Source organism: Ascaphus truei, chromosome 6 (assembly GCF_040206685.1).
Source record: "Ascaphus truei isolate aAscTru1 chromosome 6, aAscTru1.hap1, whole genome shotgun sequence".
Lineage (NCBI taxonomy): Eukaryota > Metazoa > Chordata > Amphibia > Anura > Ascaphidae > Ascaphus > Ascaphus truei.
In genome coordinates, this window is record NC_134488.1 from 89,872,581 (window position 1) to 89,887,982 (window position 15,402).

A 15,402-nucleotide genomic window follows, 5' to 3' on the forward strand; every position below is an offset into this window, starting at 1 on the left:
AAATCCCATGTATTACTTTTTTTTGTTAGACTTACTGATTTGTTCAACTCTCTCCTTCTCTATAAACCTTTTCTCCTGTGTTCTCATTTTTGTGCTAATGTGTTTTCCTCCAACCACCATTTCCACACATTTGTTCTCTCTAAATAGTAATTGATTCTCTCTCCTACATCTACAATCCTTATTTGCATCGTCGTCCATCCATTTTCTGATTCATTATCCTATCCCTTTCTACAATCAAATTACATTTCCTTTAATTTGTGCTTTCCCTACTTAACCCTTTCTCCTGTGGGTAGGTGAGTGAGAAGAGAATCCTACTGCTTTGACCTTGGTCATTGTGGAGCTGTAGTTTGAGCAGAGGTGTTTTTGAATTGCAGCCTACAGATTTGAGTTGTTTGTGCTTTTTAGTGGGTTTAAACCCCATAAGAACATAATAAACAAATTCAAATCAGAATGTTTTCTTTTAATAATGATTAATGTACAGAGCTTAATATATTACATTAGTGTGACAAGCTCTTAAATTAATAAGTAGTGTAATAGTGACATACGCAGTGTATTGTGCACTCAAAATACCAAAGCTTAGATTAATGTATTAGGATCAAATTAATTTAACTTGCTGACTGAAATTCCCCAATGTTCGTACTCCTTACCCTTTCTTTGCAAAGTCAGGGAAAGCTAATTGCCATGGCTGGTTGTGTACAGTTTGTGTCCATTGATGTTTATTTAGAAAATATTTTACCAGGAAAAAATACTTTGTAACCGGAACCTGTAATGTAATTTTCAAACATGTTTATAGTAGGAAACGGCCAAAGTCTTGAAAGAACTTAGCCTGGAGGTGGATTTGAGAGACTGGTAAATTGTTCCGTGTACAAGGAGTGCCCTTGTTTTTGGTATCACAGTGGTCATTGTTGCAAGTCAAGTAGCCAAAACTGAATTATGACAGCTACACAATTGGTGAAACAATTGCAATGAACAGCAGCATTGAAATATGATTTGTTTATAATGCCACTGATTTTGTGAGCCCATTTGTGGTATGGATATAGTTATGGGTGACCCTTTTGCTGGAATTAAGGTCTGAAACACAATGAAAGGGTTGAATTGGGAAACTCATAAAAAAATAAATTCTTCATCCTTTTTTGTTGCATTCACTCTAGTTTTCCGCGTTGCCGCCTGTGCGTGTAGTGTTTGCTGTCACAATGGAGGGTAGCGCACGGAAAGTCATAACAGTCCGTTCTTCGTTAATAATAAAGAACAAGTTAGAAATTCCAATGGAACTTAGACTTGACAGCCCTTCAGCACCAGACAGTATGTATTACATTTATTTTCAATGTGCCTTAATGTTTATATAGCACTGACGTGTGTGTAGTTTTGTCCTGTATTTATTATAGCCTTACTCAAGATTTGTCAGGAGCCAAGATAGGACCAATAGACATTAGCTACAAAGAAACAACCTGCCTGTTCTCTCTTGCTTTATTTTAACCACATGGTTGCTGCAGTGTTCTGCAGTGAAGGAACAGCAGTTACAAATCACTAACGAAGAGAGAGGATTAAGGATTGTTAGATGTTATAAGCCTATTTTACAATGGTAAATCGAAAGTTGGTTGATTGTCCATATAATCGCCCTCACAAAACCACCCAGAGAATATTTTAGTCGTATTTTTCAGATATTGTTAAAACTCTATGCTTGAGATATTTACTGTATGTATAGTGCTTAATCCAGAACATGGCTTTTTTAAAGCACGTTTGTGGATCACATTTTAGTGAATGTAGTGGCGCTACCATTTTATAATTTGCTTAACCCCATCCTAAAAATATACATTTAAATAAGAACATATATCTAATTACTATACTCATGTTGCATTGGCATATACTGTGTGCGTGATGCAATAATGTACGACTTCCTTCCTTTGTGATTGATTTCACAGAGCCAGTAATCCTTCCTGCAGTAATGCCAGGAGATTCCTTTGCTGTTCCTTTGCATCTTACATCTTGGAGATTGCAAGCCCGGCCAAGGGGAATGGGAGTATTTTATTGTAAAACGCCAATTCATTGGACCAATGTTGTCAAGGCAGGAGACGTTTCTAGCAGTAAACGGGAGTGCTATTCTGTGGATGCAGAAAACAACCGATATTTTAGGTAAACACTTTAATAAATGATTGACAAAAATATGTTTGAAATGTATTTATTAATATGCTATGATGGGTGAAGGTGTAATTTTTTTTATATTAAGCGTTTGGCATTGTCTAGGTTGGGGTGAGTAAAACACAGCAGCTCAATTAGTTCATACTTGATGCAGTGTAAAAGGAACGGGTCCTTGTTGCGACACTGTTAGGTAAAATTACGGATCCATTCTTTAATATTTATCATTACAATGGAGAATGGGGCTGACAAAATGGCACAGACTCAGCATGTCACAGACTCAGCATGTCACTGAGCAACACTATGAGTGCTTTTATAATAACGGCATTAGAGATGTTAAGGGGGTGCAGACAGACTTTTTTTATTATGTTCTGGCTGAGCATTTTAATTTTACAAGAATCCATGATTTGCAAGACCTTTTTGGGATTCTAGAACAGTAACATATCAGACCTACGTAATGTTTAAAAGAAAAGTACACAAACAGGTTTCTTTAGATCTCTGCTTACTATCCCCAAGTTTAGCAAAGCAGTTGCTCTTATTTAACACTTCATCAATCTGTATTGATTTCTTTGACTTCCTCAAGGACCTCATCCGTTTTGTCAAATTCAAGACTGCTGTCCTAGTTTGATCAAGCCTGCAATTGATGATTTTGTTAAGTGTAGTTAGTCCCTGTTTAACTGTTGCCTGTATAGTGAAACCCATGGCTTCATTTTTTTCTAAGCCAGTTGTTCCATTGGGCTCAATCCCACTATTTTGGGATCCGGTAAACTCTAGTTCCCAAACTACTAGTAATAGGTATATCCCAATATGAAGAAGGATATCTCCACCCTGTATGAGCAATAAAAAAGCTGCAACGTTATGTCCCAGTGTTGTGCGACTTTCTATTGCCTTGCTGGAGTGAGGCTGATCAGGTAACCTTATTGCTTCTCCTGAAAAGAATAAAACACCAGGATTTTCCTTGGAGTCAGAAGTGAATCGCAACAAAACCACATGGTTTGGAATATGAATCGCTTCAAATAAATATGAAGCAGTGCTGATTTTGTTACTTTACAAAATTACAGATTTCTCTCTCTATCTCTGTTTTTACTGGTAATAAAAAATAGGTCTTGTGTTAATTGCGACTTTTCTTTCTAGGTTCTGTGTAGCGTTAAAGAAAGAAAGCTATCCAGATTATATGCCATCAAGCATTTTTTCCAACAGTGCTAAACAAATATTCAGACTGCCCGGGCATACTATTTATCTACTGCCAACTATGGTGATCTGTAACCTGCTGCCCTGTGAACTTAACTTTTGTGTCAAAGGCATGCCAATTAGAGGAACCTTAAAATCTGGCAAAGAGACAGCTTTGCACACAGCTGATACTTCTCAGAACTTCGAGCTAGGTAAGGATTTTTTTTGAGCATCAGGTGTAATTTAGAATTCCTTAGAAGCATAGGATTTTGTTATCTGCTAAATATGCTATCTGTAAAACCAAGAAAGGAAAGAGTCAAATGTGATATTGTAAGACAGGATAATTCTCATTGGTGTAAAAAGAGACTCTAATTGTGTAAATAAATAAATGACTTTCCCTCCATTGAATAAACTGTTCAATGTCTGCAGGATGCCCATTGTAGTCTTAAAAGAAAAATATATACTGTAACAGGTATTGCAATGGGGAATGATTTGCAGTGCAAGTCTTGAAATATCTTCTAAAGCGAATTGTCTATTAAAACCAGTTAAAAAGAACCCAGTGCTTCCATATTCAAAATGTTTTTTTCTTTTTACATTAATTTACCAAATATATTTAAAAAAAAAAGGCAAATAATGTGTTTGTTCTGAGGGGAAACGCATGTCTTCATGTCATCTTTAACTTTTAATATCCTAAGAATTCGCATGCCAGGTGAGATGACTGGTAATTCAATGTTTAACATCTATACAAAGCTACATTCTTTTTATTACTTCACACTGATGGGAGAGTCTCCCTTCAACGGTTTCCCATCAGTGGGGAACTATTTGAAGAATTACCATCGTCTTTTGAAGGGGGGGAAAGGACATCTGTCAAGGGATCCCCCTTTGAAGTTATTGTAGCTACTGGTGTTTCATTCCCAAAATAATTTTTGGTTGATTAAATCTTTTCTATATGTGATAACACGTTTGAATTTCTGAGGGTAATTTATTTAAGGAGCTTTATAAAAGATAAGTCTCCTGTCACTCTTGTAACATTCTAATTATGATTGCAGTGCCTTCTACATAAATTGTGTGTGTGTGTGTGTGTGTGTGTGTGTGTGTGTGTGTGTGTGTGTGTGTGTGTGTGTGTGTGTGTGTGTGTGTGTATATATATATATATAATATTGTGTAGAATGACCAAGGCGCACAAGAGAAAAGAAGGGGAAAGAGGGTGAAAAAAACATATAGTAGTATGTCTATGAATACAAATGGTGAGTGTTAAGTGATGCACTTACAATCAGTGGAGGATATTAGAACTTTTATCCAATCACATAGATCAGGAACACTGCCAAGATTTGGACTGGATTCTAACAAGGTATACTCTTGCTTAGATCTATTTAACCAGTTAGGTTAAATTAGTATAGATTGATGACCCCCGTGAGATGTCAATTATAAAATACACATTGAGATGTTGAAACTATATCATTAGTTGTGGTATGAAGTTCCGTACGGTTTTACAGGGGTTCTGGTATCGGTTAACCTCTCACGTCGGAACTGTGTCCTTAATTGTATTATACCAAAAACCAGTCCCGTATTATAATTAGAAAGTTCTCACCGGGGTCCTCCTTTTGTATCGGTTACCCGCTGTGTAGTCAGTCCCGCTCCTGATGTAACGATGCAAAGCTTCCAATAGACACATCCTCCGGATGCTTGCTCCCAATGTGCAGCCGCACATGGGGTTCGTCTTTCGCGTAGGTTACCCTTTGTGTAGTCGGTCCCACTCCTGGTGTAGCAATATGGAGCTCACAATGCACACGTCCTTCGGACACTCACTCTTGGTGTGCAGCCGCACACTTCCGCGTTACATGGATCTTGCGAGACTTCACCACTGCCGAGAAATTGGTAACTGACACTGGTATCACACAGTGATATTAGACGGCGCTTTCACACAACATATAAAGTATTAGTGGATCAAAGTGATATATCAGTGAACTAATAAATGTTTAGGTAAATGATGCTCAAAAACCTCTGGGGAGGACTTGTTTCAAACAACTCTCCAACAAAATCCAGAAGGAGCAGGATCACCCAAAAAAGAAGAGAATATATAGTGCACACCGTTTCAGATAAGTATATGGGGTATCTTGATTAAATCTTGGCTCATGTCAGCCCACTTACAATGTATAGATAAATAAACAGCCTTCTCCAACTGTGGCATAAACGTTTCTTCATAGATGAGTCTGGATGTTCCCACAAAATCAGAAAGAAGGAGACGTAGTGCAATTCAAATAAAAACACGCTTTAGTAGAATAGCATGTACTTCAGGTACTCACACTCTGTACATGTATAATAAGCAATAAGGAGGGGGACGCTGCGCCAAAATCACTGTATGCAGTTCCAGGGCTCTGGATGCTTGTCCGGCTGTAGTCCTGCAGTCTATAATTTATTTTAGGGCACCTCTTTCTGTCTTAGTCAGATTATGTGTAAAGCTTGACTTTTTCTCTACCAAATTTTCAAAATCATTAGTGATCATTTGGTAGAAAACCCTGAAGTTGGGGCAAAAATGAATCCCTTCATAATGACCTTATTCTGAGCTCCGCTTAATTTCGCCTTACTCAGATTGTACAAATAAATAATATTTTTAGTCTTTTAATTTCTCTTCTACCTTGTTTTCCTCTAGTTCTTGTTCTTTTTATACTTGTCTTTGTTTGTTTCTTCCTAAGGCTGCACTTATAGTGCCGGCGACAGCGACGCAACGTCGCAGGAAAACAAATGCATTGTCGCCGTCGCGTGCGCTTATAGTAAGCGCGACGCGACGGATTGGTCATCTCTGTTTGATTTTCCAGCGATCGTCGCCTGACCGTCGCTGTCGCCGGCACTATAAGCGTAGTCTTGGTGGGAGAAACCTGTTCTGTCTCCCACAAATTGGAAGACTTGGTAAAAAATCTTTTGAACCAGAAGTCCCTTCACCTGGAGATAGCTATATCTGCTTTTTTTCTTTGTCTTCTTTTTGTTTAGAGTCCATCTTGCCATTTATTCCTGGTATACGTTCGTTAGGTTGGGGTCTATGAGTCCCCTCCGGGGCTCCTTACTCTCTCAATGTTTTCTCCAACTTCATTTTGTTCTTGTTCTGTAACAGTGTGCACTATATATTCTCTTCTTTTTTGGGTGAGCCTGCTTCTTCTGGATTTTGTGGAGAGTTGGACAAGAAATGTAGGCCCCGTTCACTCTGCTAGCTACACGACGTGAGTGCGCACGTTCGTCACTCTTGCATGTATCGCAGTGGGAGTTTTCAGACTTGAAACTACTTCCAGCGGCGAGTACAGCGTTGACGCTGCTGCAACTCAGGGAGACAACTGAATTTGGGATTTCGTGCAGCAGCAGCAGCATCACGTGTACTTCGCCAGCCAATAAATGAAAGCTCCACCTTCTTTTTTTTTTTTTTTTTTTTTTTTTCTTAAAAGAGGATGACGTCTTCCACTGTCTTGCCTAGTGTCGGTTCATTCAGTCTGCAGGGGATGTTCACACATCGCCCAGCAGACAGAGGCACGCAACCGGGTAGTAGGTAGAGTGAGCTCAGCCTAAGACATGAAATCGGACAAGAAATGAAGCTATCCCAAGATGCACAAATAAAAATGGAATATTCAGAGGTGTGCAAGACCATCTTCAACCGTATAACTAAAGATTTAGGAAACTGTCATTCCGTAATTCTGGTATGGTGAGGAAGACTTGAAGATAACAAAAGCTTAAAGAAGACAACGCAACGATGGTTGGAAAGAAGTAACTCATTGACTCAAACAAAACGATGGATCACCAATGAAGGACCGTGCACTTATCATAAAGGGAGTTGAGGACTGCTACGTGAAATTATATGCTAACATAGATAATGCAGGGCATAATCTAGCAGAGGACAAGCGAGAAGAAACCACCAATGATGTACCATACGTCATTCCCGAAGAAGTGTCAAAAGCAATAAAATCCATGAAGAATAGGAAGATGGGATTACAACTGAAATCGTGAAAGAAGCTAGGTAAGAACTGCTTGAACAAGAAAATTCCAGAGCAATGGAGTAATGCCATATTTATCCTCATCCACAAGGACGGAGAAAAAGAAGACCTCAAGAACAACAGACCAATCAGTCAACTTCCAATCATTTCCAAGATTTTTATGAAGATATTCATTAATCTGATGCAACACTCCCTGGATTTTGCCCAGCCTAGAGAACAAGCAGGGTTTGGCAGTGGATACAACGCAATGGATCACATCCAAGTCATACAAGAAGTTATTTCCCGAAGTAATTAATATTTTCTACCACTCGGTTTAGGATTTGTAGATTACGAAAAAGCATCTGATTTGTCTATACCGCAACGGTCGTAGATGTACTAAGAAAACAAAATGTTGAAGAATACATTGATATTATAAAGAATATTTTTGCCACATCAACCATTAGATTACATGTTGATTCAAGCCTGATGAGGATGAGCAAGTGATTGATTGCGGCAGGGAAACACCATGTCACCAAAGCTTTTCACTGCAACACTTGATGAATTTTTCAAGACATAAGATTGGGAAGAAAGAGGAATCAAAATAAATAGTGAATATTTTAGTCACCTATGATTTGCAGATGACATTATTTTGTCCAGAAGACCTCCAGCAACAAATTGAAGAACTCGCCAAAGCAAATAAGACTGTGGGCTTCTGTATGAATATCAACAAGATCAAAGTGATGTTCAACAAATGTCAGGTCTGCGAAGATTTAAATAAATGGAATAGAATTAGAAGAAGTCAAAGACTGTCTACTTTGGCCGGAAAAGTACATTGGGTGGGAACCTTTTTTGAATAAAATTAATAGGAGAATGCAGTTGGGATGGAGTTCATTTGGAAGAAACACCATTTTTTGAAGGGAACCTTCCACTGTACCTCAAGAAGAAAGTTTTCAACCGTTGTATTCTGCCCGTGCGCCCTTATGGATGTGAAACTTGGACCCTAAATGCGAAGATAATTCAGAAACTTCAGGCAATGCGAAGAAATATAGAGAGATGTATGATGGGTATTACCCGAAGACAGGAAAAAGAATGAATGGTTTTGGAACCAAACATAAGTATGTGACATCACATGAGTAAAGAAATTAAAATGTCAGTGGGGTGGACATATCGCAAGAAAAACATTATCGTCGTTGGACAAAGATGGTACTCAACTGGATTCCAAGAGATTTATAGACCAAGACGATGATAAAAAGTAAGATGGGAGGATGAAATCAGGAAATTCGTTGGAGCAACGTCGAGAAGAGGCTTGCAACCTTAATACGTGGAAGTTCATTGGGGAGGCCTTCATCCAGCACTAAATCAACAAGTGCGGAAGATTATGGCATATCTATGAAAAATATTTCACGCCCTGTAAGTAGAAGGGATAATCAACAGTTTAGTCTCAAAGGGACTTAAAACAACCTGACCTACAATACTTTGCAGGGTTTTTAAGTTTAAAATTATTATATAAACCCCAAAATTGTGCAGTGTGAAGTACAGAAAAATTAAACATACATGCATTCATCTACTGTACATCCTTCTCGTGTGTAGATTCAGAGGTCTGGAACTCCCTACCGCCAGAGCTCAGGTGTATATCGACTTTACCACTGTTTCGGGCAAGGTGTAAGGCTTATTTCTGGCTTTTCCTGTCTAACAAAATACTTCTATATAATTTTAGTTTGTTCTTAAACGGACTGTAAAGTATTGCGGTGCCCCCTTAAGTGGAGACTTGTCTTTACTTAAGCCTCATCATCATTTCTTTTTTTTTTTAACAGACTAACAGGAGTAATTAGTTAAATTGAATCCAACAGAAACTGTTTTAATGTCTGCATGACTTGTTTGTTGTTGTACTCTATGTTTCTAATTTTGTTTTTAACAGATTTATCTTTTAACTATTTGCTCACTGAACATGTGTTAACAGGGATTTCTGTGGAAAATTTTCAACACTGCAAAGAACTACTAATACCACCGGGTACACAAAACTACATGGTCCGAATGCGATTATATGATGCAAACAAGAGGCAGTTGAATCTAACCATACGGATCGTGTGCCGCGTCGAAGGTTCCTTAAAAATTTTAATTTCTGCGCCCTATTGGTTGATTAATAAAACAGGTTGGTAACATCTTAATGTTTTGGTTAACTTTCAATATAATGCGCCCTGAATGAGGTAACAGTGCACAGTTCCATCACCAATTTTGCTTCACTTATGGTTTCTGCTTTTGATGAATGTTTATTTGGTCTGTTTTTATTATTTTAGCCCTATAAATCTTCCTAACAATCTCTAATTTCAATATAGTTTTTAAAATTGCTTATAGACACAATTAATGAGAAATTTGACTGCCTGGTAAAACATTTTTATAAATGATTAATGAGAAATAAACATGTTACCGAAAGGTTTGCTCATGAGAGATGGCTGTATATTTATAGAAAGTATATTGATCTTGAAAGTATAATTTTCTAGGTGAAGGAAACGGCTGCACATTTGTCACACATTTTCTTAGAAAAGGCTTGTTCCACTGAATAATTGGTCTTTGTTACATGTTCGCATCTCCTAATAGTAACTAATGACAGTAATGTTTTCTTTTGTGTGTGAAGGTTTGCCGCTGATCTTCAGACAGGACAATGCAAAAATGGATGCTGCCGGACAATTTGAAGAACATGAACTTGCTAGGAGCCTCAGTCCCCTGTTGTTCTGTTATGCTGACAAAGAGCTACCAAACCTGTAAGGAAGTTACCCAAGTCAAGGAGCAGTTTAGTTACTGTTTTGTTAGTGTATTATCAACGGATTTCATGAATTTGCTTGACATGCAACAGAAATTGATTAAGAAAAATGTTGCCCTTTTTTTTTTTTTGACTATAGTTTTTCTTTTCTATTTTTTTTTTCAGGATTCTATTCTAAGTAAAGAACTTCCTGCACGTTACTAACAATCATAATAGTAATATATTATTTCTTAAACGTGTTTTCATTTTTTTTTCTGGCATGTGCCGTTGGTGTGAGTATAAAGCAATATTGTAACTGCACTGCAAATTCAGCACAACTTTACAAACAGCTGCTTACTGCTGAACTATTTTATTCAATTAACCACCAATGTCTCCTGTCTTTATCATGTAATGTGTCTTCTACAGTGCCTTGCAATCAAAATCAAAGGAGTGCAGGGTGTGATGGAAATGTCTATTCTTTTGTAATTGAATAGGGCAAACTCTGTTTTTGCATGTTGTTGTTGTTGTCTTTTTCTCTCTTCAAATTACAGTTGTACAATGCGAATCGGAAAAGGAATTCACCCCGAAGGAATTCCAGGATGGTGTCAGGCATTTTCTCTGGATGGAGGCAGTGGAGTTCGAGCTCTGAAGGTGATCCAGCAAGGAAACCGTCCAGGATTGATTTATAACATTGGTAGGAAACCCTAATCCTAATTGTATTCTTCGGAAAGTCAACATAGGAAGTCCTTTTTATTCAAATGAAGACAAATCTGCCCGGTGAACCTTGAGATAACTATTGACATTATCATTTGGTCTATTAATTTAACTATTTTCTTAAAATGCAGATATAATATTCCTCCATGTTTTTGTCCCAAAGGGGATGAACTCTAAGGCCTTATTCAAACTGCACTATCCCAAAAATATACAAAAGGGTTAGATGTAACATGAAATAGCAGATCCAAGTGTAATATAAATACAGTATAAGAGAATCCAAGTTTTTAAACTTTCAACTTTTACACATAGCGGGTCTGTACCTATAAACCCAATTCAGATAGAAAATCATGTATTCTCTGATGATGGTAAACATAGGCTTTTATTTGTGTTTTGTATCAAATTGAATATGCATTATGTAATAATTTTATTTCTCCTAATGCATTTGTCTTTTTTTAGGTATTGATGTTAAAAAAGGCAGAGGGCGATACATAGATACGTGCATGGTCACTTTTGCTCCCCGATACCTGATAATCAATAAATCAACATACAAGCTTGTCTTTGCTCAAAGGGAGTTTGCAAGAGGACAGGTAAATGCATATATAAAGCAAACTGTATGTATCTATATATTTTTACTTGGCACCAACAAAGTGTGCAGCAAGTTACAAATTTGACAATAGAATGCAGGGAATTATAATACCAGTGCAAAAAGCACACAAGAAAGGGAGATTGTACAATCTAAGTGGTACTTATGTTGGGAGACTTAACATACAGTAGACGTGCATGGCCAAGAATATTGGCAAGTGCCTTTGTGGCTGTGAGGAGAAGTCATGAGTTCAGGTTATTGAAATGCTTCATTCAGAAGCTGCACTTCAGATTTGACTGTATGGTGGGGAAAGAGGTTGCTTGAGTATAAATGACTTCCACTTGAAGGGAACAATAGGGGGTAAATGGTAAGAAGGTTAAAACAGTAGAGGTTAGAGGGGTGGCAAGGAGTCAGTTGTGAGCAGAGTGCAGGAACCTAGCAGTAAATCAAAGCTGAGCTGTAGGGAGGAGTGTAAAGTCTTAAAAGGGAGAAGAACATTAAGTGAATGACCAGGGCCAGACAACAAAGACATTTTGTGTAGTTGTTTTTAAATGATATTTTATGCTGTAAATGACTCCTTTACATTGTAAACCAAGAGGAGAGAAATACAGGAATACATTTTATTCCATTGTGTTAGAATTGTACTTTATTTTAGGGGCCCTTGCTTTTAATACAAGTGCATTGTATTTATTTTAATATTGAATATCCCTTGGAGGAAGCAATATGTCCATAAATGTAATAATTTTCCATATGGATAAATACATAGATTATCCATGTTAGTAAATATATAGAGAACAGAGAGAAAAGGCAATCCTTTGAATGAGGTGCACACCTCAGGTGTACATCTTGTTCAAAGGATTATCTTTTTTCTCTGTTCTCTATATGTTTACAAGCTTCCAAAGAAGCCCAATTCAGAGGTAGCACCCTCTCCTTTATCCACTTAAGTAGAGCGGGGTATATTTGTGTTTGTAAATTAACTTTGGGTCTTTTGTTTCCTTCTTAGGGCACCAAAAACCCTGAAGGTTACATTTCAACGCTCCCTGGCTCGAGTGTGGTATTTCATTGGCCAAGAAATGATTACGATCAATTGCTTTGTGTGCGATTAATGGATGTTCCTAATTGTATTTGGTCTGGCGGCTTTGAAGTCAACAAGAATAACTCCTTTCACATTAACATGAGGTAAACGCAAACAATAACGTTATATTGAAATTACTCATGACCTATTGCATTTACTAAAAAGGACTTTTTTTTTTAAAGTTATTATTCGTTTATTTTAACAAGTCCCTGCCCTGAAGAACACATACTCCTGTATATTTTCTGGGGTACCATATGTAGGTGTTTTTTCCCCTCTCATATTTCTAATTTAGTGTCGTTCCGGAATTTAAATGTTAAGGTTAGTAGCAGGAAATTGGCACGATTACTATATTCTTTCTTTCAGTTTAGTAAATAATAATAATAATCATGTTTCATAACTTTTTTTATTTTTATTTCCCTCAGAGATACCCTTGGAAACTGCTTCTTTTTGCGGGTGGAAATTACATTACGAGGTGCCACTTACCGCGTCTCGTTCAGTAACACTGATCAGCTGCCTCCTCCTTTTCGCCTGGACAACATTTCAAAGGTATAACCTGCTTTTGAAATGAATATTTTATTGTACAATAAACAAAGATGAGAAGCCTTTGCGTATATTTGTGTGCCTGGATTGATCATTTTAATAATATGGATGTTATTGAGGTCTTCACACTCCAGTACCTAATTTAATTTTGATTGGCTCAATTGATTACCTGTTTATTTTTTGGAACGCTGCAGCTAACTTTATTATTTTTATACTGATTTTGAATGTATTGGATTTTTTTTTTAATTACTAAACTGGAGCATAAACGGGCAAAGGTATTTGGAGTCAACACATCAATGAAAAGTATATTTTGGTAAACAACATTTTGTTTTCTATTTCAATTAGCGGTTCTCTTTTTATAATATATATATAAAGTGGGGAATTTTTTTTTCTTGTTGTCTTACACCTGCTAAAAATGGTCTTTCATATCTAGAGTGTTATAGGAACAAATAATAAAATACTCATTCTAAACAAGAATCTTCTTTTGTTCTTGAAGGTCCCTGTCATCTTTATGCAGCATGGAGTAGCAGAGCCACGACTCCGAACAGAAGTGAAAGCAATGACATCCTTGGATTATGCATGGGATGAACCTACTCTACCATCCTATATTACAGTTACTGTAAAAGGGGCTGGCTCCTCAGAAATAAATTGCAATATGAATGACTTCCAGAATAGCAAGCAGCTTTACTATGAAAATTTCATTTACATTGCTGCCACCTATACTTTCTCCGGGTAATTTGATTTGTGAAATCTGTAAATGATTAGCAGAACATGCTTCTTAAAAGGCTTGACTTCTCCACATTCATCTACTTTTTTTTTTAAACTAAGGGCCGTGCTTATAGTAGAAGCGACGTGCTCGTGACTGCTGACGTCACGTTGATTTTCGATTTGCCATTTCGTTGGCGGCAAGGGGGAAGGCAGAAGCTCTGTGATTGGCTTGCTGCCAGTCACGTGGTGCGGCTGTTGCTGTAAATCACGAAATCCCTTTACTACAGCGCTTTTGGTCGCTCTGTCACTGTGCAGCGCAGTTGCGGTCGCGCCCACTTTGGCCATCTGCGACTGACTTCATGTATATGTTTTGCCGCTGTGCTCCGTCGCTGCTACTATAAGCACGGCTTAAACGTGTAAGCAGCATTGCAGATTAATAGAACTATCTGGCACCAAGCGCTCTCCCATATTGAACTTTCCCATTAACTGGGGTGAAACATGGGTGTTTTAGGGAACATCTAATGAGCGAATCCATTCTATTCTGACAGATTTCTGCATTAGACCTGTAACTTTTATTGGCACAATTAGAAGTTCCTCAGCAGGAAGACGCAGTTCCTGAATGAAGGACGTGTTGTGAAGATGAGATTTATCTTGCTTACCCAGCTTATGTCTAAAAACGGTTATCAAGACTGGTCATGTTTGGTTATCACAAGCCACAAAATTAGTTATCCTAGAAGTCATACATATTGTGCCATGTTTGAACAACTTTTGTGCATCAGTAAATAGCCCAGAATATTATTTTTAAGTATGATATGGAAGCAAACACATCAATAATTTTTATGCAGCATATCACATATAGATTTAAATGACATTTGCTTAAATCGGTTATGTTACCACACACCAAAAAAGTATTTTGTCATTTGAGGTGATTGTTATGCAAATATAACTTCTTTACAGATCTCAGGAAGGAAATGTAAGGCCAGTTGCTCAAAATAAGAACATTACGTATGCAGAACTGGTTCTGGATGTTCAGTATAAGACACAGAGAGTTATTCTAACGAAAAAGGTACATTTGAATACAGTAATCGTGCAAGTCTCTGATGCTGATCAATCTATGGGGGATAATGCATTGAGTGAGGTTTACACCACAATTGGGTAAACATAAAATGGTCACATGACACTGTCAGCAGGAGGATATGCCATGGCATATTTAAAATGGTTTAGGTTAGCTCAAAATCAAGAAAATGAAAATGTAGTGCCATCTTTTTGTTAAAGGAGCAATGCACCCGAACTAACCTACAATTATTTACATTTTTAAACAACATTACAACCGTAGAGTCCTCCAGAACTTAACCACATTATTTTCAGCTTGAGGGACCTCCCCAGTAGAAATGGGCACATTTTTGCGGCGGATTTGGATCCGCAGCGGATTGGCCGGTTCCTTTGGATTGCGGGTTTCAGTGGATCAATCCAGAAAAGGGCGGTTCGCATTTTGCGGATTTTTTATTATTGCCAATACACTCCGTGAATTCCGCAATCCGTTTACGGATTTTTAAGAATTTGCCAACCAGTTGTTGAATCCACGGATTAGATTCTACAAATCCGTCAACGGGTTCTATCCAATGTCTGTTATTGATGAAACCGCGCGGATTAAAACCGACCAAATCCGCTTGCGGATTTTCCACTACGAAACGGATTTTGAGGGGAAAATACGAGAATCTGGGAAACGGATTTTAGTGGATTCACCCATCTTTACTGCCCAGTTCCTAAGATACTT

At 37.7% G+C, this 15,402-nt stretch overlaps 1 protein-coding gene across 5 annotated transcripts in view; it reads left to right on the forward strand.

The window, feature by feature from the left end:
- VPS13D (vacuolar protein sorting 13 homolog D) overlaps positions 1 to 15,402 on the forward strand; it is a 241,678-nt gene that overhangs the window by 81,057 nt on the left and 145,219 nt on the right. For all 5 annotated transcript variants that reach the window (XM_075605051.1, XM_075605047.1, XM_075605049.1 and 2 more), the window contains 11 exons: positions 1,152 to 1,302; positions 1,923 to 2,133; positions 3,271 to 3,518; positions 9,226 to 9,417; positions 9,901 to 10,027; positions 10,557 to 10,699; positions 11,176 to 11,306; positions 12,306 to 12,481; positions 12,800 to 12,923; positions 13,414 to 13,649; positions 14,583 to 14,691. In XM_075605051.1, the coding sequence (XP_075461166.1) occupies positions 1,152 to 1,302; positions 1,923 to 2,133; positions 3,271 to 3,518; positions 9,226 to 9,417; positions 9,901 to 10,027; positions 10,557 to 10,699; positions 11,176 to 11,306; positions 12,306 to 12,481; positions 12,800 to 12,923; positions 13,414 to 13,649; positions 14,583 to 14,691 (1,848 nt within the window). The remainder of the gene's footprint in view (positions 1 to 1,151; positions 1,303 to 1,922; positions 2,134 to 3,270; positions 3,519 to 9,225; positions 9,418 to 9,900; positions 10,028 to 10,556; positions 10,700 to 11,175; positions 11,307 to 12,305; positions 12,482 to 12,799; positions 12,924 to 13,413; positions 13,650 to 14,582; positions 14,692 to 15,402) is intronic.